General features: G+C 41.8%; 1 protein-coding gene across 1 annotated transcript; it reads right to left on the bottom strand.

Annotated features, from left to right (window-relative positions):
• Window positions 1-1,716: 1,716 nt before the first annotated feature.
• On the bottom strand, window positions 1,717-19,091 carry SKIL (SKI like proto-oncogene). The gene is made up of 6 exons (XM_053952116.1): window positions 17,795-19,091; window positions 12,939-13,036; window positions 11,343-11,584; window positions 10,896-11,137; window positions 9,653-9,877; window positions 1,717-6,866 (listed from the first exon to the last, which is right to left on the bottom strand). Exons 1-6 carry the CDS (start codon window positions 18,899-18,901, stop codon window positions 6,705-6,707), a joined length of 2,076 nt encoding a protein of 691 aa, XP_053808091.1. The 5' UTR covers window positions 18,902-19,091; the 3' UTR covers window positions 1,717-6,704.
• Window positions 19,092-23,850: the final 4,759 nt, after the last annotated feature.

The raw sequence follows: 23,850 nt of genomic DNA, 5'->3' as shown, positions 1-23,850 counted from the left end.
TGGAATCACTTTACACAGTGATAGAGCAGGCACATCCTAATGCACAATGTAAGTATTTCTAAAATGCTGCAAGGTATTCATTGGCATATACATCCTTCTGTAATTCAGTCTCCCACATTTTTGGTTTCCTTAACCACAAAAGCTTCTTAACTATGTTTTCCTTCACAAATGTATTTATCAAGGAGTGTGCAGGAGCAAGGAGTAAATTTGACACTTTGGTAACCAGCACTGTTCAACAGAACTCGAGCTGGTGCCCACAGGGCACAGTGTGAATTATTTCATTAATGTCAACAGAGACAGGAGACATTTACCATTTTGTCAGTGTTATAAATCACACCACCAACAGTTAAGTGAATATAAGTTCGTATAAGGCAAGTGGACAATGATTTACAAGATCATTAAAAGAAGGAACAAGAATGACTTGACAGCTATATACCAAATAAGCTGATACACTTTGGGCAATAGCCTTAAAAGCTGCCTTTTTAAAAGCAAGTGTTACACAGGCATTTATTCCAGCAACAGTGTGAGCTCCTTAAAAATCAATCTTTTCACCCTTCACTCCCAGCGTTTTTCCTTGATCTGCATTGTTCTCTCTGACAAAAGACAGGCGTTGCAATTAGTCACAGCTACCCAAGCTATCAACACCCCAGGGCTTTCTCATCCAAATGACTCACCTTGAACTTTTTCTTTACATTTTTAGCCTTATTGTTTCTTCCCTGTTTGGAAGCACAGCAGTACACAAAAGCAAGATGGGATGCAGAAATAAACAAGTTTAAATGGTACAGTCAGTTCTTAATTTTGTTCTGTACCGAAGGCTGAGCTCATCATTGTAATTTTCATCTTTATCCTGGTTCATACTGCTCCTTTCTCTCTTTATCTGTAGAATACAGGCAAGCCCGTGGTAGCATTAAGGGTTTGAAATTATCTGAAACATCATCAGGATTTCCTATATGGGAGAGGAGTTCCTTAATACAAGGACAAAGTACATTTGCACTGTTTTGAGGGGAAGCAAATATACCAAAAGCTGTGTCAATGTGCTTTATTATGCATCAAGAAAATCTTCTCAGTAGGAATAAAATCCCCCAGAAAATCTCCAAAATATTATTTGCAGCAAAAGTTAAGGTAATATAATCACACGGTTTACAAAAACTAACTCCTGAGAGTCACTCGCCATCAGCAGTAACTATTTTTTCAGCAAACAGAGTAAAATTCTCATTTCTGATTTTAACTTTGGATAATCTCAGCATTTCATCTGGCAATGTGTGTTTTTAATCTCATTTGTTATTGGGCTATGGTAGAGAGTTGTGAACAACTCACACATTGCTTGAGCAGTCAAGCAGCAACAAAGCTGGGCACCAGAGAACTTGCCAAGTAAGCAAGGAATTCTATTTTCAGGTGTAAACACCAAATTTATGCCAAGATACATAGAAAGCTTGGTGCCAATACCTTTACAGAATCTTAAGAGCTTTAGGAAGTGGATCCATGGGGAGGGACGGCTTTATCTTGTAGATTTTGCTTAAAATACCTTTTAGAGAACTGGGGACCTGCTGCAGGCTGTGGGAGCTCTGCTAACAGGTTTTGGTGTAATCAGATTTTAATTTACTGTAATCAAGGCAAGGAAGGCTCTGTTCTTGAAAAAGCACCAAGTTAAACACCTTCAAAGAGCCAGGTTTAGAAGTCAGTGTTCAAAAATACGAGAAACAAGTGTTCTGACATTACAGTTCTTTATTTGTGTTTGAGTCCACGATCTATACAGGTATTTACAAGGCATGGAAATGGATAACAGCACAAAATACAATTGAGGTATAAGCTAAGAGCACAGTATGTCATGTTTCAATAAATATAATTCAAAATTTGTAAACTAAGTGACCAGATAAATGCATCTTGTCTACTAAAACCATATAAAATATCTGTTAAATCTCACGTGAGGTAGAGGACAGTTTTGTGTGTCATGTGATGCAACCACAGCAACGCTGACAATAAGACTGTACATCATTGGCAAAGTATTAAAAATTGTTGAATGCACTGATCGTTTTTCACAGGCTTTTCCTGTGGTTTCAGAATTGTCACTCAACCTGTTGCCTTGAGCTAACACGGACTCAGCTGTTTTGCAGCTACTTTCTGTCATTTGAGAGAATTATACTGGCATGTCAACAGCAATAAATACTTTAGAGAGTGAGGATGAAAACACAAAAAACGTTCTGTCAATCACAGAAAGCAACGTGATGGCAACGAAATATTTCAGACCAACTTTTTATTATTTCCTAGAATTTGTTTAAATACAGTACAGCTGTGCTTTCCTTTCAGTGAGGTATCTCTTAGAAGAAAAAAAAAATCAATTGATATCATTATGCTTAATTAATTTTCAAATAGCAAAATTTTATACCATGTTTGCTGTGCTTGATGAAGTGCTTAAAACTCATTTTTCAAGCATTTTCCAACTGAACCACTAACCCTGAAAAACAATTTCCTAAGTAAGGGAGACACACTATAAAATCGTCGTGCAATTCATAAGCAATAACTGCTTTAACAAAAGCTAAAAAATGACTGTATTTTTTAAATAGATATATGCAGCAAATAGAAAATTCTACAAGCTTTCTGTAAAGAAAACCAATGAACATTCACACTACAAATGTAATGAGCAAAAAGAAAATTGAAATTTGCAGCTTTCTGCTGCTTACTATCGATGGCTTAAATACAATTACTGAAATATTGCAAGCACAGATTAATAGGTAGGAGAAATTATGTCTTTTGTCGACTTCACCATGTTATAGAAAACTCTGTTGTGTGGATTAATTACACAAATCAAGTGCAGAAAAAATACAAAGTTGTTATCTTTACTGACAATCAAAATATATACTCTACAAACAAGTGAATTCTAGGAAGCTGATCACGACAGCATTTTGAGGCCAACTTCCCAACTAATGCTAGGAAAGGTTTCCAAAAATTTCATAACACATTCTAGCTATCCCCTCCCCCAATACAAAACAAGAATGTATGAATAAAACATTGTGACTTCTAAAATATAGGCCAAGACTTATTTCTTTTCAGGCCAACCAGTAGCTTTATGCTCCCACCCAACTTTTCCTACATCACTAATTGCATTATGCCTTTACTATGTACAGATGGTTTTACACCTAAGCTATCAATATATTAAATATAGAATAAAATTATTAGTTTAAGAATGTGAAACATAACTACATTCATCTAAATACTCCAAATGAACGATATGCTTTACAAAAACTAAAACACAGATTTAACAAAGTTTGGAGATTCAGATAAAAATCTCTTTCGTTGAGGGACACCTGGTTACACTACGAGTGAGGTGTTTCCAGACTGCCAAAATTACAAGAGTTTTATCCTCTAAGCTCTCATATTTTATTGATTAAAGTATACAAAGCGTGTTAAAATTCTCTTTTATAAAAGTATAGGAGCAAATTAAGTATTCACCTCCAATCCAACTTATTCCAAAAGGTGCACTAGGCAACTTCCATCTTGGTGTAGTTGTTTAAGAAAGCAACTTTCAAATTATAGACAATTTTAGGGCTTTGTTCTACAGGCTTCATGTCACAACTACCTGGGAAATTTACTTCTTGCCTGAAAAGATCAGCAAGCAATGACTGAAGGCAAACCAAATACATAAAATGAGCATGCTGTGACTAAAAGCAAAAACCTAATGACTGATTTAGTCTCTACCATGAAGTGTGCACTTAAGTGAGGGCCCTCAAGTGTGCATTCCAAGTTCAGGCTGTAAAATGAACCATTCAACAGAATTAGGATAAGGTAGCAAAAAAAAGGTCAACATAAATTTTTTTCTAAAACTGAAGAGCATTATTTACAATTTGCTAAAAAACTATCTTTCAGAGACTGAGCACACAAAGGTCTATGGCACATTTATGTATACATTATTACTTAAAATCAGTATAAAATTAAGTCTACACATATGAAAATTGTTTATGTTACGTCAAGAGCCTGAAAGTAGTATTTAAGAATTTTAAGAGGATTACAATAATTTAAAATGCATTCTAACTTTAGATTAACTAAATGGAATATTTACAAAGCTACTTTTAAGGTCATTTTAATAAATGTTCCATTGGCTTTACCAGACAGATGTTCAAAAATAATCAGGAGGCCTTATCTGCAATTGGAATTGGTAAAACTTCCTATAGCTGCTGGAGTTCTTGCAACAGCGAAAATATTGGTACAAAGGATGGCCACAGCATTTCCAGAGCCTCCAGCAGTGACCCAAGTGCTGGCTGAGGCACAGGAACCTGGGCAGCACCAGCCCTCCACGGCCACTGCTGAACAACCGCTGGCCAAGGGGAACATCTGAGCAGGACAAGAACACGGACAAGACCCCAAAGGAAACAGAATATTCACTATCCTACTAACAGAATAATCCCAGGAGGCTTCCAGATATCCAAGAGTTAAGCTATAAATGCTGTGGTGCATCAGCCACCGCAGCTGTGAGGAGGAGCTGTGGCTTTACCCACACCCACAGCCCGAGCCAGCCCCACAACACCGAGAAGCAACACAAAGGGGCTCTGTCCATCCTTCAGCAGCACCCAGGTGGAACTTCCCCATTCCCATTCCATCCAACACAGGATCCACCAATCCCAGTGCACAGCCTCGAGCTCTGCTCCCCAGCCATCACACCTCCAGCAATCTCCCTGTGCCCACGGGTCTGGTGGCTGGACGACAAAACATTGTTTTGTTTTGTTTTTAAAGCAAGTGGTGCACACACAACCAGAACCATTTAGTCAGCACCCTTCCCTCCAAACCAAGCTGCAAAGATAGGCCTTTTCCTTTTTAGTTTGTGTTTTTCTTTTTTTTCTTTTTTTTGTTGTTGGTTTGTTTTTTTTTTTTTCTCCAAAGGAAAAATTTGGAGATGGGAGCTGAAGAAGAGAAAAATATAATCCTGGTATTCTTTTCCAGGAGGGGGTGGAACTAGATGATCTTTAAGATCCCTTCCAACCCAAATCATTCTATGATTCTCAACACTGACAAAGAAATTTTTTTTCTTTTCATCTAACCTTGTCAGTGTAAATATGACACAGAGCTCATAAACAAAATTGTACAATTATTTAAAAAACCATCCTATGACTCTGTGATGTTTAATTTACCACCTCATTTCTCATTCAATTTAAAGATATGTGCAATTTTATCTTTCTCTGTGATATTCAGTCTTGTTATATCACTAACAGAGAAACAAAAAAGATTTTTCAGTTTTACTCATTGAGGAGGGAAAAAAAAAAATCTATGTAGGCTTTTACTAGTGGTTTCATCCAAAATTAACTGAATTATTAAGAGAATGTTAAACTTAAGTACCTTAAAACCAGAAACTAAAAGTACAAGTTAAAATTATGCTGTGAAACACTAGAATTGTTAAAATATTCCTATCACTGACATGACCAGCTGACATCTGCCAGCTGTATCCAGTTTTTTGGAGAGAAGTGCAAAAAAGCTTTTCTTCATCCAACTTTAGCCATGCATTTAACCCACTAGGAACCAGACTTCAGAAGTACTCAGACATTATATATATACATACAACAGTAATTCTGTACAATTACACATTTCCCAATGTTATAGCTTAACAAACATGCTGTATTTTCTTGATTCATGGTAACCCTACCATGCCATTCAAATACAGAGACTATCAAAATGATTTTTCAAAGTGCCATACCTCAGAATTTTATATTTTAAGCTATGATCACAATGTCAGTTAAGGCCTGTTCCATGTAATGAAAGAAAAATCCACAAGTTGGCAAGAAGCTCAAAGTGTAGAGGCTTAGGGTACTGAAGAAATTAATACATATTCATTAATAAATATTATTTTTGTTGAAAGCATTAATATCTGAAAAACAGTTAAGCTTTCTCAGTTTCTAAAAGGAAAAGCCCCACCTTTAAGCCTTTTATTAACATTTCTTTCATATGTACTAGAAGAAAACAGAAGAAAACTTGTGAATTTTTAACTTCCCAAGATTCCACTGTAATTGCAAATTTTTTAATTCACAAAACCAAAACAAAACAAAAAAAATAACCCCTAATGTTTTCCTCTTCCAGCAGAGCAAGCAAGTGCTGGGTCTAACACTCCTTAGATTGATAATGAGTTGTTAAATAGACAATACTGAAAAGATCAGCTGACTTCACATAATGAAATTATGGGAAAAACTCATGCTGGTAAATCACTTTTGATACTCAACCATCAATCAGTTGTGGCAATTTTGAGCTCTGCCTTACAGACAAAAAGCTGCCTTTACTTTCCTCAGTTCAAGAATACTGAAACCCAAAATATTTAAGACCTTGAAGAACTGAGGATATTTTTAATGTACTTTCATAACTGGATGTGCAATTGATAGCAAAATAAAATACCCACATATGTTTTAACAGACAATGTTTAAAGGTGTAGAGTCCTTAAGACTGCATTAGAAATAGACAGAAACTGGTCACTCTAAATCAAGAGTTTCGTATTTTTCATTGCTTGAAAAAAACACCAGTACAAATCAATGCAGATTTTCATTGGCTAGGAAAATCTAAAAATGTCTATCTCTATTTATTTATATCTATGTATATCTTGATCTGGACCTATCTGGGAAATAGAAATCCATAGAGAACACTTCCTCTCAGCACACAAAAATTGTTCACAATCATGAAAACCAAAACACCCTGTTTGAAGGACACAGTCGTGCTTCCTCTTCCAATTTCTATTTTCCTTTCCCATTTTTTGAAGATTTCAGGATCTGTAGCTTCAATTCCTTTATCATCATCTCCAGCTTTTGCCGGGCCTCTCGTTCCTGTCTCAGTTCATCCTGGAGCTCCTGTCTATCTGCCTCTGCATGATCCAACCTCTGCCTCAACTCTGCCAGCTGTGAAACACAAGAGACAAGATGTTTAGTAAACATCAAAGGGTCACAGATGGCCACTCTATGCATCCAAGTATTTCAGTCCAACAGAATGATGCAGTTATGGAGTTATCACTTACCTGCTACACCATTAGCAAACAATGCCAATGTGCAAAGTTGCATAAACATCATACTATAATTTAAAAAATGGGAAAATCTAATTTTTAAATGCATGTAAGTTGTATCTATATGAACTGTCACACCAGACTGTCAATAACACACAGAATCTGTTGTGGAAAATTGTGATGTCTGCATTGGATGTGTCACAAATCCCAGAACAAACTGCATTTTTTCATTTCTCAAGTCCATTTCTCTTACTTGATGAAATACTACTTCTTTATTTCAAAGCCGGAATTTCTTTTTTTCTAAAGAAACAAAACCAACAACACTGTTTTCTGATATTCCTTAGTATAAATGAAGTATTCAGGAAATTTGAACATAACCATCTGTGTGTGTGTGTTCAAATAAAAAACCTGAGTCCACACAAATGTTTTTTTTATATATTTTGTGTTTAAACATTGAAATTAAGTATTCTTTTCCTCTCTGAAATACAGCAAGGCTTAAACTTGCTAGAATGTCACCAAAATTATTTTCAGGGACATCTGGAAACATCTTTTCAAGTGTGGGAAAGTTCCTTATTGTTTATAGTATGCTACCAGCAGTTAAAACAGGGAGGAGACTGGAAAGCAGCTATTCTCTCTCTCCCATTAATCTAGGGGTTATTTCTTACTAAAAGACCTCACTCCATGTAAAAAAACCCATTTGCCTTTATAATTACAGGTATCTACCTGAGGTACATCATCACTAAGCATCCCTCTCACTGAGAATTAGGAAGACAGCTCATGAGAAGGAAAGAGCAGGAACACACAAGGTGTTACTGGTGTTCACCAACTGCTACAGAACGTACTGGGAGAAGGAATGGCTCTGCTGGTTGTAGAGAAACACCACATTTCATCCCCACTTCTTTAATCAGAAATACTTCAGCAGTTCTTAGCCAACAACAGGCTGTTACTGCAAGTCCTGACTGCACAAGTGATGCAGTGAAGTGCTGCAGTGCAACAGTGCCCACTGCCTGCATGCTGCAACACGCCTGTGGCTTTGATTTCCAGCTCTAAGGAAAGGTTCCAGGACTGGTTATTCTGCCCCACAGTGACTGACAGGGTGGAGCAACTGTTTCAATAAAGAAGGCAAAAAGGGGGACAAGACAGTGCATATTCAGACAGGCCTAAAAGGGAGAAGAGCAAGCTGCAAATACCAAATTCTTAATTCTGTTTAATGCACAAGGAGAGTTCCTCCCAGTCCACAGTTCTCAGACAGAAAAGGCAGCCTGGGCAACTGTGTCAAGAGCACATCAGATTTTTTAAAATACAGCTTTTTTAAAATGCTGTATACACAACCTGGGGAAGTTCTCTGTTCCCAAGACCTCTGTTTAACTCTGGTGCTTCTTGGAACCAGAATCTACTGCAAGATGTGATAAATAGAAAAAAAAAAAAAAAAAAGGTTCAAATTATACATTGTGAATAAATCTACCACAGAGGTAATAACAGAGCAAACTTTTACACAAGGAATGTATGTAGTTTTCAAAGTCTAACTTCAAAAGGAACACACAACCAATCTCCTTGGGGAACAATCCACAGTTTTCACTCTCCAAAGGGAGTAAGCTGCACAAGCCCTATAAAACATGCTGTACATGATGATCTCCCTAAATTAGAACACGTTGTTACTTGCACTAACAGGGCTTGTACCAGATGTTTAGTAAATCAGGCCTTAGTCAGAGAGGATTATTTCTGGCAGCAAAGGCCAGGAATCAGTGGAGTGGGATGTCATGAAATTAAATTCATGAGAAGGATTTACAATGCAAGTCTCTGCCCTACTCACCAAAAATATCAAAACCTGTCTCTCAAGTAGTGCCTGTTTCTCAGTTTGAGTCAGTCAGAGCAGGAAATATACACAGTTGTGAACAAAGGACCACAGAGCCCTACTGAGCTCAAGTTTTAGATTTTGTTCACTTTAAAAATGAGCCTGTTAAGACTAGTTTTCTGTGATATGCAAAATTAAAAAAATAATCATAACTACAGCTGATTTTTAAAAGGGGCATTCCAAGGTTCCCTTTATCATTAACTATATTTTTCCCCATTGGAATAACCTCCAACATAAAGAAGCAATAGTAAAAGCTAAAAGGAAAGTGAAAGGAAAAAACAACTCCATAGGTTTCGACATATGAATCCAAAAGGCAAGAATAAGAGACACCAATATGATTTTCATTTCCAAGAAAACTCTTGGCCAAATGTTTTGGTAGAGCCCAGAAGGGGCTTATCAGATACTACAGAAGGTTCTACCAGCAAGGAAAATGAGGAGCAGCAAGGTATGCTACTAATCTGACAAAAAGAAGGTTCAGAGGTTTGGAATTTTTTTTTTTTTTACATAAAATAGTAATAATGTTTAAGTCCGTATCATGGGCAAGCCTATATACATTAAAACCAGAATTTGTTTTAAATGAGGATGTAACAGACCTCATGTTTAAATTTAATATTTCATCAATAATATCATATGTTTCTGTAAGTTACATTCTACCTCAGTTTCAGTCAAGGAACAGGAAAATAAATATTGCTGTCACCGACCTATTTTGGTATCTGTCTGTGGTGTCAGAACACACAGAGAAAACGAAACCTTAAGGTGGCTGAACAACACCTTCACAATTTCCTGATACACAAAACATGTTTTGTTTGAAATAAACCTTCCCTTCTCACCTGTGCTGCATATTCAGCTTCTTTATCTTTTTCCAAATTGGAGTCACAGCTACATTTTTGCTTCATCACTTGGTCCAGTTTCTTCTCCAAGTCTCTCTGCTCAAAATAAAATTCTTCCATTCTTTGTGCATGCTCTGCTTGCAAACACTCGAGTTCTTTTTGTAAATTCTGCTGCTCTTCAGTCAGTTCCTTCATAGCTTTAGAGTTGCTTAACATTTCCACTTCCTGTAAAGAAAGATCAAGATCATGTACTCCTTCCTTCTAACACCAGAAAAGTAGAAAAACCTCACTTTAAAAGTGTTTCTGGAACCAACGAGGCCAAAAAGACCACTTGTAACTACCAATAACAACAGCCTGATAATGGTATTTATCTACTTATCAATGACAGCATGGAATTCTGTAACATGCATCTAATTTTTAAGAAATTACTTCTACTTCCAAGTACATGGAGCTTTCAGAAACAAATTTGCATTTGCAGCACTGAACCTCAGGAAGCAGCAGCATCGATTCACTAAAATACACTTTGAAGATGCAAGAATTGCAGCATCAGAAAACAAAATGAAGTGTTTGATTTCTTTGTCCACTGACATTTTGATATTTTTAAACTCATATTTTTTTTAAACTTATCTACAAGCTTTACCTCCGACAGCAAAACAACTTTAAAGTAGCAGCTCTAGGGCCCTACCTGAGCTCCTAGATTCTGCAATTAACATTAAAATAAATTAAAATATTAGGTCTGTTCCATGGACGCAAGAAGCAAAGACAGTATTTCACTGAATTCAGAAAACAGAAATGTCACAAATGAACACCAGCTTCTAAAATAATCCATTATTAAAGAAAAGACCAAAAATAAAGTCCCTAAAAGCACGGCTTAGCAAATGGGAATAGGAAAATGGTGTTCTTTTTTACACATGGAAGTGGATAAGACCATTCCTAGAATACCGATATCTGTGTCTTTAAAACCCTAAAATTGAGACATTTTAGAGCATTCAGCAAAAGCAGGAGCTGCTTGGACCCAACAGCTGCAAACTGAAGAGACACCACTTATCAGTGGGCTCAAAACTCATGAGCATAAGGGATATTGAAGATTTGGTGTCTGGATTTAAGCTGAGAGAGAGATGATCTGTGTGCTCTGGTGTTTCTAAATGATGCAATCTAAATGATGTGATGTTGATGTGCAGCCAGCAAGCCCACACCAGCTCCCTGCTGCCCAGGGGGAAACGCACTCAGACTGCCACTGTACCATTTGGAGCTGCTGCTTCCTCCGCAAAATCGTGTTCAGCTTCTCCTGCTGCTTGATGTAGGTTTTCATGACTTCTTCCATGATCCTTCCCTTGTCATCCTCACAGCTGATGTCCTTCATGAGCGTGGGGGACAAGGTTCGTGCATCAGCACCTCCCTCACCACAGCCAGAGTCTCTGGGGATTTTGGAAGAAACGCGCTCAGACTTTGCACCTCTCGCGGAACGAGTTGACACAGGAGGATCTACACAGGAGAAAACAAGAGGACAATAATCACAGAAAGTTCAAATTCCAGAGTGAAAAAAATGCAAAGAAAACTGAGATTACAAAAAGGTGGAGGGAATTTGTGGAAACCTGAAGTGGCATCACAAAATTCTAGCTCAGTGTAAAGCTTTCCAAAATTCTGTGGTATAAAAATCAAAGCCTTCAATGTAATTTTCACTACTCACCTAAACGTTTAATTGGCTGCTCCACCCCAGTTTTCATGTCAATTTTTTCCTGTTCTTCAAGAGAAAGCTCTGGATAGGAGGCAGTTTTTTTGTGCTTTCCACTACTGAGCTTCTTCTCTGACTGCCCAGGTGAAGATTTATTAACTTCGGAAGCTTTTACCGTTGTTTTTGCAACATCTTTGTATTGAGATGCAAGAGACACATTTGGGGCAACCACTTTATCACACATGTAAAGGTAGTAACTGAAAAAAACAGCAGAAGAATAAAACTCATAGTGAAAGGTAAGACATAATAAATGATGGCTGGTTGAGAGCAGTAAGCTTAATTTAACATGACTTCAAACTGTGAAAGCATCACTGAAAAATAAGCACATCCTTTTTAAATTTTTCCTACGCAAAAGGAAAGCCTAACGACCCACTTAATCTCTACTGAGTAGATTATCTAGATAAGGTTTTGAGGCTATCAAACAAGTAGATTTTCCAAACATTGCTGATTAAAAAAAATTACAGTACATCATATCAAGACTTCATTTAAATTCAAAGAGTGAAATTAGAATGCCACTGAATCCAGACTCTCCAGCATTTTCATAATCCTTATATTAGCAATGGAGGATGGGGAGGTGATCAGTGAAGTGGGAATGAGCACCTCACTTAAGTAACAAAGCTGTGCTCTGACAGTCCTGGGGCACATCTGAGACCAATGCTGGACCTTCCTTCCCAAGTACACTGAGCTGCCCATTTGGATTTTCACAGCTCCTGGACTCCAGGGAGCATCCCTGTGTCCCTCCCTCAGCTCAGTACAGAGGGAAGAGAGCCCCAGGTGTGTTCAGGTCAGTGCCAAGATCACCAGCGTCATTGGAGTTCAACTGCTGCCGTCAACACTTCCCTTCCTCCTGGTTCTGAAGGAAGGCACTAGCAGAAACACAACACGAGGGCCCATCACAGAAGTTCCTCCACTCCCTTCTCTGCGTGGGAACCAGTGTGATGTGTGTGCACCAAAAAGGGTCTGCTCTGACCCAAATTCAGGACCTGGGCAACCACAGGGGGTGAGGGCAAGAGGAGTATCAAGAAAAGCCATTTCCCTCGCTGCTGCAGGTGACAAACTGGGTAAGGAGTCAAGGAAATGCACTTGGTTTCTAAAACCAGGAAACCAGCCCTCAGACAATTCAGCTGCAGCCCTTGTCCCACTGTGGAAGAAAGCCTTCAAACACCTCTTGGAAGTCTTTTCTGAAAGGAAATTAAGTTGTTCTCATGGTAAATAGGCCCTGTGCAGCTTTCCACATGCATGCATTGTATTACAATATCAAAGATCAAAAGTTACCTCTGTCATTTCTACTAAGAAAGGGGAAATTTTAATTACATCTCAATTGTATTGCCTGCTGAAGAACACCCACAGGTCACAGCTTGAGTCCTATACCAAAAAAACACTCACAAGCAGTTCATTAGTATTTACACTAAGAAATGCATAAAAATTGAGGGTTAAATCATTCCTGTGTGATACCTGAAGAGTTTTCCTAAGAGTTCTGGTTTCCTAAATAGCCAAAAGTATTTGAATACTTGTCAGTGTTTATAGTTCTACATAGGAAACTCGATTTACCTGGGGTGGAAAAAGGAAGGTGGTTGAGGATCAGTTTCTGCTTCTTGCTTTATAACTGGATACCACTGTGATAATTCCAGGTTCTGCTGTGGTTCTGCCTAAAGGAAAGCAAATAAACTGATAATTGAAACCTGGTTATTCACATTTTCATAAACACTCCTCAGAGAAATGGCATTTACACCATTAATACACCAGAGAAACTGGGGCACTGGAAAATGGGGTGTCTTTGGCAAAGATGCAGCATGATACAAACCACAGAATTTTCTTTGATCTCCAATTTACCATTGTGCACAAAAGAGCAATGAAATTAACAGAAAATGTCTTTACAGACCTATCTAAAAAACTCTGCTGAGTTTCCAAGACTCTACTAAACCAGCTTGGGAGAACAGAAAGTAGAAACTAGGATTCCCAAAAGGTTGTAGGAGCCTTTTGTAATAATGTGTCTATATAAAGTAAGCACCTGCCAGAGACTTTATTTCAAAATTAAATGGAACAGTGTGCTGGTATTCCAGGGACATAACTTCCTTCAGTCATCACCAATTTTTATTACACAAGCAGGCAAAGCTGTTCCCAGTAACATGAAAATGCCATTCCCTTTGCAGTAGCAAACAAAATTTACTCAGGTGCATCAGAATATACAATCTTAAAAACTTCTGTGTATTTTGCATTTGGAAAACAATTCTTGTTCTGTGTATCTCAAGAAATGTTTTTGGAACTACTCTTTACTTAAAATTCTTGGTGATACTTGGTGCTCCCCTGCAAAGTTGCTCTTAATTTCAAGCCAAATGTGTCTCATCACATATTTACAATATTCTCAGAGCTAAGGAATTGATTCATAATTTCACTGTATTAGAACAGCCTTGGGATGTGGGGTTTTGGGTAGGGTGTGGTTGGCTGACCCCAGGCAGCTGCCAAGCACCCACAGAGCTGCTCCCTCAGCATCATCCCCAGGGCATGGAAGGGAAAAAGAGCAAGAAAGCTCCTGGATCAGGATAAAGTTGGTTTAAGAGGTGAAGGAAAGAGAAAAACACAAGTGAAGCAAAGGACATGGCTCAGTCCCTCCTTCAGACAACTGCCCAGCTACCCTCAAACAACCTCCACCTTGGATGCCAAACCCTCTTTCTCCTCCTTCTATCCTGGTTTTTATTGCAGTAGCCAGACCATTGGTATGTTAGCCACAGTTTTAGCCACAAATCCAAAACCTAGCACCATACAGGCTGCTACAAAGTAAGCCAACATCATTCCAGCCAGATGCAGTCCCTTCCACAGGCTGCTCAATTTAAAAACAGCCCATGAAGCTGAGAAAGTTACATAATCCTGTATTGAAACCTTTATGTAGTGTTCTAATATCTCCACAACTTCCTATGTGCTATATTATCAGAAAGGTTTGTATTTACACACCCTGGAATAAACCTTTAGAGAACTTCATCCCTGGCTGTGACCTGAGCTGTGGTCTGCACAATCCAACAGCCCCGACCAAACCCCACCTGCCCCATTCTGACCAAAACTCCCACCCCACCAAACTCAGCTCTCACAATGAAACTGAAATTCAACTCCACCCCTGCAGTTCCAACACAGACAGAAAGGAAGGGAGGGCACAAGGAAGTTGTAAATTCATGAAAAGGCTTTAAATAAATAAAAAAGATTTGAATAATCTCTAGAAAAATGGCCTCATCCTGACACTTGCCAAGTTTTTTCTACTTACTCAGATCATTCTAATAATTTAAATAATCACATATAATCTACTTATACTGCAGCTAGTATGCAGTGATCTGATTTTAGCTTCAGATCACATTTGTCCATATTTCAGGACTCACATTTTAACATGCTCATATATTTACATATGAAATTATCAGGTCATCTCTATTTTCAAATTACTAGGTCAGATTTTTGCCCTTTTTTTTTTTACCTATTTCAAGTGGAAACTGAATTTACTGTCTACTCATTAGTGTGAATCTTGCAAATGACTTTCACAGCATGCAATCAAATTTTTACTTAAGGAAAGAAAATTAAATACTACCATAAATAAATGAAGTCTTTTTCTAACAGGATTCTTCCCTCACCATTCAGGTAAATGAAATAAGGCATCTATTTATATATATATATATATATATATATATATATACATCTATTTCATTACCCAACAATTTGTTTATTTTAGATGCTCTTAAAAAATTCTGTAAACACAACAAGTTGAATTGAATTCCTTCTACTCAAACTGTTCAAAAGGGTTACATGAAAAATTACTTCTTTTTCTTTAAGGCTAGCTGGACAAAGCTGTTCTTTAAGGAAAAAAAAATATATAGGCAAGTAATGATTTCAGTGAAATCATTAAGCCAGTAGTTTTAGCAGAGATTGGATTTATAAAATCCCCACACTGTGAGATTTCCCACACACACTGGGACCAGGATCAGCCCAAGGAATCAGCCTGAGAAGCAAGGCAAAGTTTTAGTGCAGAGATGATGAGAAACTGTCGCAAAGTCAAAAGGAACAAGGATCTGTCAGCACAGGAATCAGCAGAGACTCGGTGACAGCTGTTCCATGAAGAGCAAGTGGATGTTGCACTGCAGTCTAGAACTCCACAGAAAATTATGACAATCAAGCACACAGCTTACAGCTTTCTTGTTAGCACAAAGAAAAGAAAGGAATTAATCTCAAGAGTACTTTGCTCTTAAAATATTGAAACAAAAGTGTATTTGCACTGTGAGGTGAATAAACTCAGAGCGAAATGTTAAGAAAGGCAAAGCATAGCATCTAGGATGCTCCAAAGACTGTGGGATTTCATTAATTCATTATTACTACCTGGGGAAAGACCTAGCCAAGGGCAACTGTTCTTCCTGGGTCCTCCAAGACAACCACAAAGGATGTGTCAGCACTTCTGAGGACTGACTCAGCAAAGGTGGTGAGGAGGTGACAGAACAGCAAACAGAACATCCTGCACATAAATTCCCTTAGGAGTGTAAGGAAAAGGAATGTCTTGTACCTGATACCTCTCCCACAACACAGAAATGAGGGAAAGAAGTTGTGGCTGCTCCATCCCTGGAGGTGTTCAAGGTCAGGCTGGATGGAGCTGTGAGCAATCTGGGCTAGAGGAAGGTGTCCCCGTCCAGGCCAGGGGGGTGGAATGAGATGATCTTTAAGGTCCCTTCTAACCTAAACCGTTCTGTGATTCTCTGAAGCAGCCTAAACTCCCTCAGGACAAGGAAAGGGAAACTGTACTCCAGCACTGCCCTCTTAAACTCTTCTACTCTTTTGTACTTCCCAGATGAATATCCACAGGACAAAAAAAAAAACCCCAAAACCTCCCCCACCATTGTACTTTGCTCAGGTTTTCACAGCTTCTGACTCTGGTTTCACACATTGCTTTGTAAGAAAGAACTACACATGTCTGCAACAGAAGAGTGCAGAAAGTTTTACAATTTCGTTTCCACCAGTCCAGTCCATATTACTGCCACTGCTCTTTTCAGCTGGGTTTTTTTCATCTTTGCACATGAAACTGAAAGATCTCATTGTCTGAAATCTGCTGCTGTGGGAAGAGAAGCAGCATTCATAGGTGTGAACATGGAAAACTATTTCCACTGATGCATCCACCATGCTGTAGTCCATTTCCTACACTGGCATTGCAAGAATAAAGACTGACATGTCTTTATCAGTTGAAAAGCAAAGTCTCTTTGCTAGGAGACTGCATCTTCAAATAATTCAGCATGTGGAAGCATGCCATAATGCAGACTTCCATGGGAATCTGCTGGTAAAATCTCTTCCTGCAGACTGGCACCACTGTAACAATACCTGTTACTACAGTCAGCCTTCCTGCAACACCAACTTTTCAGAAATTTGTGCTGAAAGGTGTCAGCTCATAGCACCCCTTTTTGGGCTCAACCATCTGCGCTGCTCTTGCTGCTATTTTGAAATCCACCACAAAACATCCAACAGGCAACATGGATTTATCATCAAACCAGCAGCCATCAAACAGACACAGAAACACTGAATACACTGAAAAGAAACTGTTATGGGGCAGAAACCATTAAAAGCCTATTAAAGTTTAAATTACACCCCAAAATTGTGCTTTCTATGAATGGGAACATCTATGATATTAATGTTTCTCTGCTGCTTGTCCTATTATTTAAAGTAGAAGCTCTCCAAGGGACAAATAAACTCTGTATTTTGGAACCACAGCACAGACTTGCAGCAGTATTTTAGGAAAAAATAAGATGTCTATTATTAACTATTGTCAAGATACCGGCCCACAGCTCATTACTTGGGCTGCTTAAAACCCCCTCTTTTTGGCATATTTTACTGCACAAGTGGTTTAAACAGAAAACTCTTGCTGAACAAGCAGACTTTGGGCTTCTAAATAGCCATTTAGCAAAGCACCATTACCCTGCACACAAGTCATGAGATGGGTGGCCAGCAAGCCAGGTTGCCATCCAGACTACGTGTGCATGCTGGAGTACAAACAACAAATGAAGAATTCATTTGTAATACTTGATTTTCAAGCTCCTTTCTGCTTTGCTCAGCTGCTGCAGCACACACTGCATTAAAACCTACTCAAAGGTCAAATGGGAGAATGAAAATTTTCACAATAGCCTGAATTTTCCAGAGTCTGTATACCTTAGGACAGAACAAGAACCAACAAAGCCAAGCCACCCCGAATGGTTACTTGCAGCCCAAAGAGGAAAGAAATTACCACCCCTCTTAATGAGAAATGTTATTTCCATGGTGAAGCTCTCACAGATTTAACTTAGGCTTGATGTGACAAGTATTCCCACTTAGAAAAGCCAAGTAATGCGCTTCTAAAACAAGTATTTACGTGTGAGCAGAAAGACATCTGGGAATTTTACACCAGGTGAACTTACTTTGGACCGAGTTCTTTTCTGATTTTTCTCGCTGAATTTCTCCTTCATTTCCTCCAAGAGATGCTTCAGCTCTCTCTCCTCTGATGTGCCCAGGTATTTTTGGTTAATGTGCAGGTAGCAGTGCCACTTGGCCGACTCAAACCCCCAGTGGCAGGTCCTCTTGTCCGGGGATCTGTGAGAATGCATCACGAAGGTCTGGGGTGAGAACATCCCGTAGCATTCCAAGCACTGGATACACGGGTCATCCGGGGCAAGGTAGAACTGAGGTGCAAACAACCCCTGGCACTTGCCCAGGCATTCATGCTCTACTTCGAAGGCACTGCCAGTCTCTTTCAGCTGGGCCAGGGTGTTCTTAGCAGGGAGGAAACTGCCACTTTGGGGGAAAGTGCGAGGGCGCAGTAAAGCATTGCATAGTCTCTGAGCGTCCGTCAGCGTAATGAGCCCGCAGGACGGAGCGTTGAACGGAAGAATTCCCAAAACCTTCAGAATGTGAAGCTGGTCAGAAGTGCACCTTGAGCAGTAGATATAGAGCTCATCACACACCGTGTTGATCTGCTGCAAGGAAAAGTCTCGGAGAACCGAATTCAACACTTGAGGCAGGCAAAGTCTTTTTTCTCCTCCAACTTTAAAACAAGAGATGGATTCCCCCTCCAGCAAGGTCTGCGTGAGTTCCGTGGAGCTGTCTGGAGGGATGAGCAGAGGACCAGAGAGGATTTGTGGTGATGGGAGAGGCAGGAAGACAGTGGGTGACATACTTTCCTGGGAATACCGAGCTGAGAAAGCTGCAGGTCCACCCAGCGAACTCTGGCTGCTCAGGTGGAACTGTGCCAACGTGTGTTTCAAACCTGGATTTAAACTCAAAGGCTCAGATAGTGAAGCACTGTTTGGCTTAGCAGTTTCCCCATCAGCCTCCACCGGAGTTTCACCGTAGTCATCCAGGTTTTCCTTCTTTATTGTTGGCAATTTATTTATTACTACCTGTACTTTGTTATTTACATGCATTTCGGTCATTGCTTTTTTCAGTGGAGGACTCCCATCCTCTTGGATCCTGCTCCTTTTTTGGTCTGAAACCAGACCTAGTTGGAAGTTTATCTGTGGGCTTTCCATTGCTAAACACTGAGCTTTAATTAAGCCAGTCCTGAATGTGCATTTTCTTGCTTTTTATATAAAAAATAGCTTCATGTGATCTTGGAGCTGCACGCTCCTTTCCCTAAAACATCTTCTTCAGCATCCAACAGTAAAAACTGTAAGCCATTTTGCATGTAATACCATAAAATTACTAATGGAGAGGTTACACTATTTTCTTAGTTATTTGTTCAATTTTATAATATAAAAACCCCAATGCAATATGTATACAAAAGGTTTTCTTCATACCCTAGCCACTACTTTACACAGTAGTCTTGTCCAGCAATTTAATAAAAAACGATGCGCTGATGCGTGTTCATCCTCAATCGTTTTTTTCCTTTAAAAAATATACTGTCTTTTCAAATAAGTCTCTATTTAAATATTAAAATAGAAAAATGGGTTCAGTTAGAAGAATGTCAATCTTAACGAAACTGATCCAAAACGTAGTTTAAGTTGTGTGAAAATTTTATTCAGCACTTTCAGCTCCCAGAGATCAAACACAATCTTAAGGGCTTGCTTTATTGTGCTGCCAGCTTTATGATTTCACCACCACCACTGTGACAGCTACTATGGCAGTTCAGAAATAAATCCTGAAATTGAAGGCTGATCCAGATCGACGGCAAAAACTGAACGTCCCTAGAGAGTCACCTTTCGCCCAGATGTCACTGGCGTGTGTCAGAATTTTCCCAGCCCAAGTTATTAGTAATAGAGGTGAGATCCAGGCCATGGGCTGGATGCATGCCGTGTGCTAGCACAGAGTTCTGCCCGTCCTTCCTGATAACCTGTGAAAGAGAGAAGCCCGATCACAAGCAATCCCAGAGTTTGCTCTGTACCTAAAGGGGCTTCAAGAGAGCTGCGAGGGACTTTTGACAAGGGCGAAAATGTGACAGGAGTCACAGGACAAGAGGGAATGGCTTTATACTGAGAGAGGGAAGGTTTTGGGTTGATACAAGGAAGAAATTATTCTCTGTGATAGCAGTGAGGCACAGGCTGCCCAGAGAAGCTGTGGCTGCCCCATCCCTGGAAGTGCCCAAGGCCAGCTTGGACAGGGCTTGGAGCAGCCTGGGATAGTGGAAGGCGTCCCTGCCCGTGGCGGAGTGGGGGGTTGGAAGGAGATGAGCTTTAAGGCCCCCTGCAACCCAAGCCATCCGGGATTCCCTGCCAGAGGCAGGGCGCATTTCCCAGTAACTTGCGGAACACCGGGACAAGCCCCCGACCGATGGGCGATACCGGCGGGGGAGGGGGCGGTCCGGAGCGGCTCTCCCGGCGTGCACGCCCGAAAGGACGGGCGCCCCGGCGAGCCGGGCACCTGCCCCCACATCCCGGGCACCGACCCCTCGCCCCGCAGCCCCTCCCGGGACGCCGCACGCCGCCGCTCCCTCCCGCGCCGTGACTCACCCCGGCCCCGCCGGCACCGCTCCGGGCACGGCTCAGCCCTTCCCCCTCCCGCCGCCGGGCTCGCCCCTCCGCCCTGTCCGGCTCCCCGCTGTCCCCAGCCGTACCGCGCCGCTCCGCCGCCCCCGCGTCCCTCCCCGCCTCCCGACCCCGGTACCCCGCTCCCCTTCTCCCCGCCGCCCCCGCGCCGCCTCTCCGCAGCCGCCGCTCCCTCCCATCCCCCGGCGGGCGCTCCCGCCCTTCCCCCACGGCTCCGCCGCCCCGCTCCCCGCCGTTCCCAGTAAGTTCCCCGGCTGCTCACCCGGCGCCGCGGGGGCTCCGGCGGCCGCGGGGAGCGGAACAGGCGCCGCGCTCGCGCCGCCCACCCGTGACCTCACTGCGGAGACCGAGACGGCGGCGGCGGCGGCGGCGCGCGGGCACGAACCCGCCGGCGGCGCGCGCCGGCCCCGCCCACTGTCTGGGGCAGCGGCGGGAGCGCCCGCCCGCCCCTCCCCCGCCCGCCGCCGCCGCCGCCTCAGCGCCGGGAAACCCGGCCCGGCCTCCCCCCCCCCCCCCCCCGCCTCCGCCGCCCGCGGGGAAAGCGCAGGAGGATAAATAAAAAATAAAATAAAATAAATATATATGTCTAATATATATTAAAAAGTGAATGTGCATGGAAAAGTGTTGTTTCTGCCCGGCTTCCCCTCAGCCCGCCCGGTCAGACCCTGCCCCGCGCCGCCCTGTCGCCGTTCCCCCGTCGGCGGCCGAGAGGGGCCGGCTGAGGGACGGGACGGAGCGGCAGCTGGGGCGGGGGAAGGGAGAGCGGCCATGGCAGAAGGGGAAAAGCCGGGCGGCAGGAGGGCCAGGCGCTGTCGGGCGTGTCGCTCGCCTGAGGCGCGACGGCGGCGGCGGGCAGAGGCCGCCAGCGAGAGGATCTCTGTGACTGTCGCTTAGTGACTGCCCCGCAGCGAGGCTCCCGCAGAGAGGATCCCTCACTGACTGTCCCTCAAAGGAGGTCGCTCAAAGATGGTCCCTCAGTGAAAGTCCTTGAGTGACTGTCCCTCCAAGAGCGTCCCTCGGCAAGGCTCTCACAGTGACTGTCCCCCAGCGAGGGTCCCCACGAGGGTGGGCTGTGCTCTGGCACCCCACTGCTGGGGACGGGGAGACGCGGGGAAGGCGGGCCAGTGTGAGGGGGGCCTGTCCCCGGAGCAGTGCCACAGACCGCTCCCTCCAGCCACGGGCTCCCGGGAGATGCTGAAGCGCGGGAGATATTTTGGGAAGCAAAATGATCAAACCGCGGAGAGGCGGAGAATATGCTCTTCAGGGACAGCTCGTTCATGTATTACAAGTTTCTTCTGCCTGCAAGAGGCCCAAAGCTTTTCAGTTTACATCTTTGTGAAGACAGCGCTTCAGCTGGGATTACGGCGCAATCCAGTTTGCCGTTTCCTTTCATCCCACACAGTTACATATTTTGATGCGAGTACAAAAGCACAGCACACGAAAATGGGGCAGTTGTACAACCACCGGGCACCGCTTAGCACCGGCCAGCGCTGCCCGCGGCCGGCGAGATCCCCTCCGCGCCGTTCCCTAATGCCGTCCCAGGAGGATTATGGCACGGCCACAGAACCCGCCTCGCTGCTGATCTGCTGAGAGAGGCGTTTGGTGCTCTTTAATCCTTGATTTCGCACCTTTGATATGCTCAGGTTTCCTCTGGGCTGGGCGGGGTCGCTGATGGAGAGGCCCTTGAGCATCAGTGCAAAGCTGCTTCACGAGTCACCTCTTAACTCCCACTCAAACCACCACATCGGTTGCGGTATCTGCAACAATTTCTTTGGATCTGAGTGATCTTTAAGGCCTTTTCCAACCCAAACCATCAGGGTTTTATAGAAAAGCAAACATTTTTGCAAAGAATACTAACACCCACTACTTATTTATTAAGCGGATATAAGGTCTGCTTAAAAGCCACAACAATGTGGCAGAATTAAACAAGATTTTTGAATCTACCAGCTTTTGGAGCTGATTCTGAAAAATATGAACCTATGAGGGAATTGTCTAGACATTCTAGACATTCCTGTCTGCTTCACCCTCTTGGACTTTATGACCTGATTTAAAAAAAAAAAAGGCTCTTTGAATACCAATCAGTGAAATGCACTATGTCATAATCCCTTTCAAATTTACTGAAGAAAATGTAACATCTAACATTGCAGCTGGACTGATCAATGTCTGTGAGGAAGGCAACATATGTAGGCAGATATTCCATCTTTTATTAGACCTCCTGATGTCATGGAAGCTTAGGATTCAGTGGCATTGTTTAATTTGTTGATTTTTTTTCAGGTTCTGCTGCATAAATGTTCCATTTCAGGTTACAAATCCTGGTAACTATTGTGCTGTAATGATAGTGTTGCTATAGAGCTACAATAATCAGGCGATGGAAGACAAAGTTTGTAGGTAGAAGATTGTCTAAAAAAAGGTGTTAGCTCTGCCTACTTCTACTGTGGACTGTGAAAAGCAGTTCTGAAGACACTGCACAACTAAAACCTGAGTTACAGACCTTTGCAAGTGGTAATAAAGTGCACTAATAGCACAGGAGGAATCTTGCTTTGATTAATAAAGTGTCTGAATTTTCAAGAAGTGCTGAGGCTCTGGGGAAGCTCACAAACTTCCCTGTGCAGCGTCCCTGAAGATACACAATTTAACTATAAACTATGCCCTGGAGAGCACAATTTAACTGTGAACAAAGACAGTGCATTTTCTTCTCTGATGAGATTATATTGTGCTTTTTAAAGAAAAAAGATCATTTTAGCAGTCATGTTTAATAGTAAGTTGTAACAGTTCAGACTCTCACCTAATCTGTCATAGGAGGTTTCACTCTTGTAAAATAGATATCCTATTACAGGCTGTGTTTTAAGAAGAAAAAGTTGATAGATTTTGGCAGACACCACATCCTGCAGGACAAGTCACAGTGGGGACAGTGCACAAAACACTTCAGCTCATGAAGGACTTGAACTATTCCTCTGATGTAAGAGGAGTATAAGCCCAGACACTTTATTCATCCTTAGAAGTCAAACGTGGACACAAGAGATTCCTGGTTCCATTTATGCCTGAAAAAGCTATGTCCCACAAAAAGCTGCACAGACCTGGGACACAGACACTGCTCTGCCTTCAATTATTGGTGATTAAATGGTAACAGTCCACCTTTCAAGTATTCAGTCCAGATCCCTTTATTATAAGCAGAAGAAACAAATTTAAATAAACCCATGGGGGATCTCTCCGCGGAAAAAATGCAAGATATGGTAAAATCAGTTTTTTCTCAGAGGGGCACCAATCCCTACCTTCTCTCTTCCCAGGAAAACATCATTATTCTGTGGTCAGTTGCAGATACCTCTGTTGCTTTGATGCCTCACACCATCCATGCTGACGTGAGGACGCTTGCTTAGCACTTACCAAGTGTATGTATAGATTATCCAAGCTATTAGCTTCCTCCATAGAGTGCCTCAGCATAAACAATTGCTCAGACTGAGGCGAGAGCAGCTGGGCACCCAACTGAACAGAAACAG

Source organism: Vidua chalybeata, chromosome 10 (genome assembly GCF_026979565.1).
Source record: "Vidua chalybeata isolate OUT-0048 chromosome 10, bVidCha1 merged haplotype, whole genome shotgun sequence".
NCBI classification, from domain to species: domain Eukaryota; kingdom Metazoa; phylum Chordata; class Aves; order Passeriformes; family Viduidae; genus Vidua; species Vidua chalybeata.
Note: the sequence above shows the minus strand (reverse complement) of the source record. Positions and strands in the feature narration are given on the sequence as shown.

Coding starts and splice junctions, on each gene's coding strand:
- SKIL (XM_053952116.1), bottom strand. CDS start 18,901: ATGGAAAGCCCACAGATAAACTTCCAACTAGGTCTGGTTTCAGACCAA. Junction 13,037..17,794: donor AGAAAAGAACTCGGTCCAAA/GTAAGTTCACCT, acceptor GCTTTCCTTTAG/GCAGAACCACAGCAGAACCT. Junction 11,585..12,938: donor CCTTCCTTTTTCCACCCCAG/GTAAATCGAGTT, acceptor TGTTTTTTTCAG/TTACTACCTTTACATGTGTG.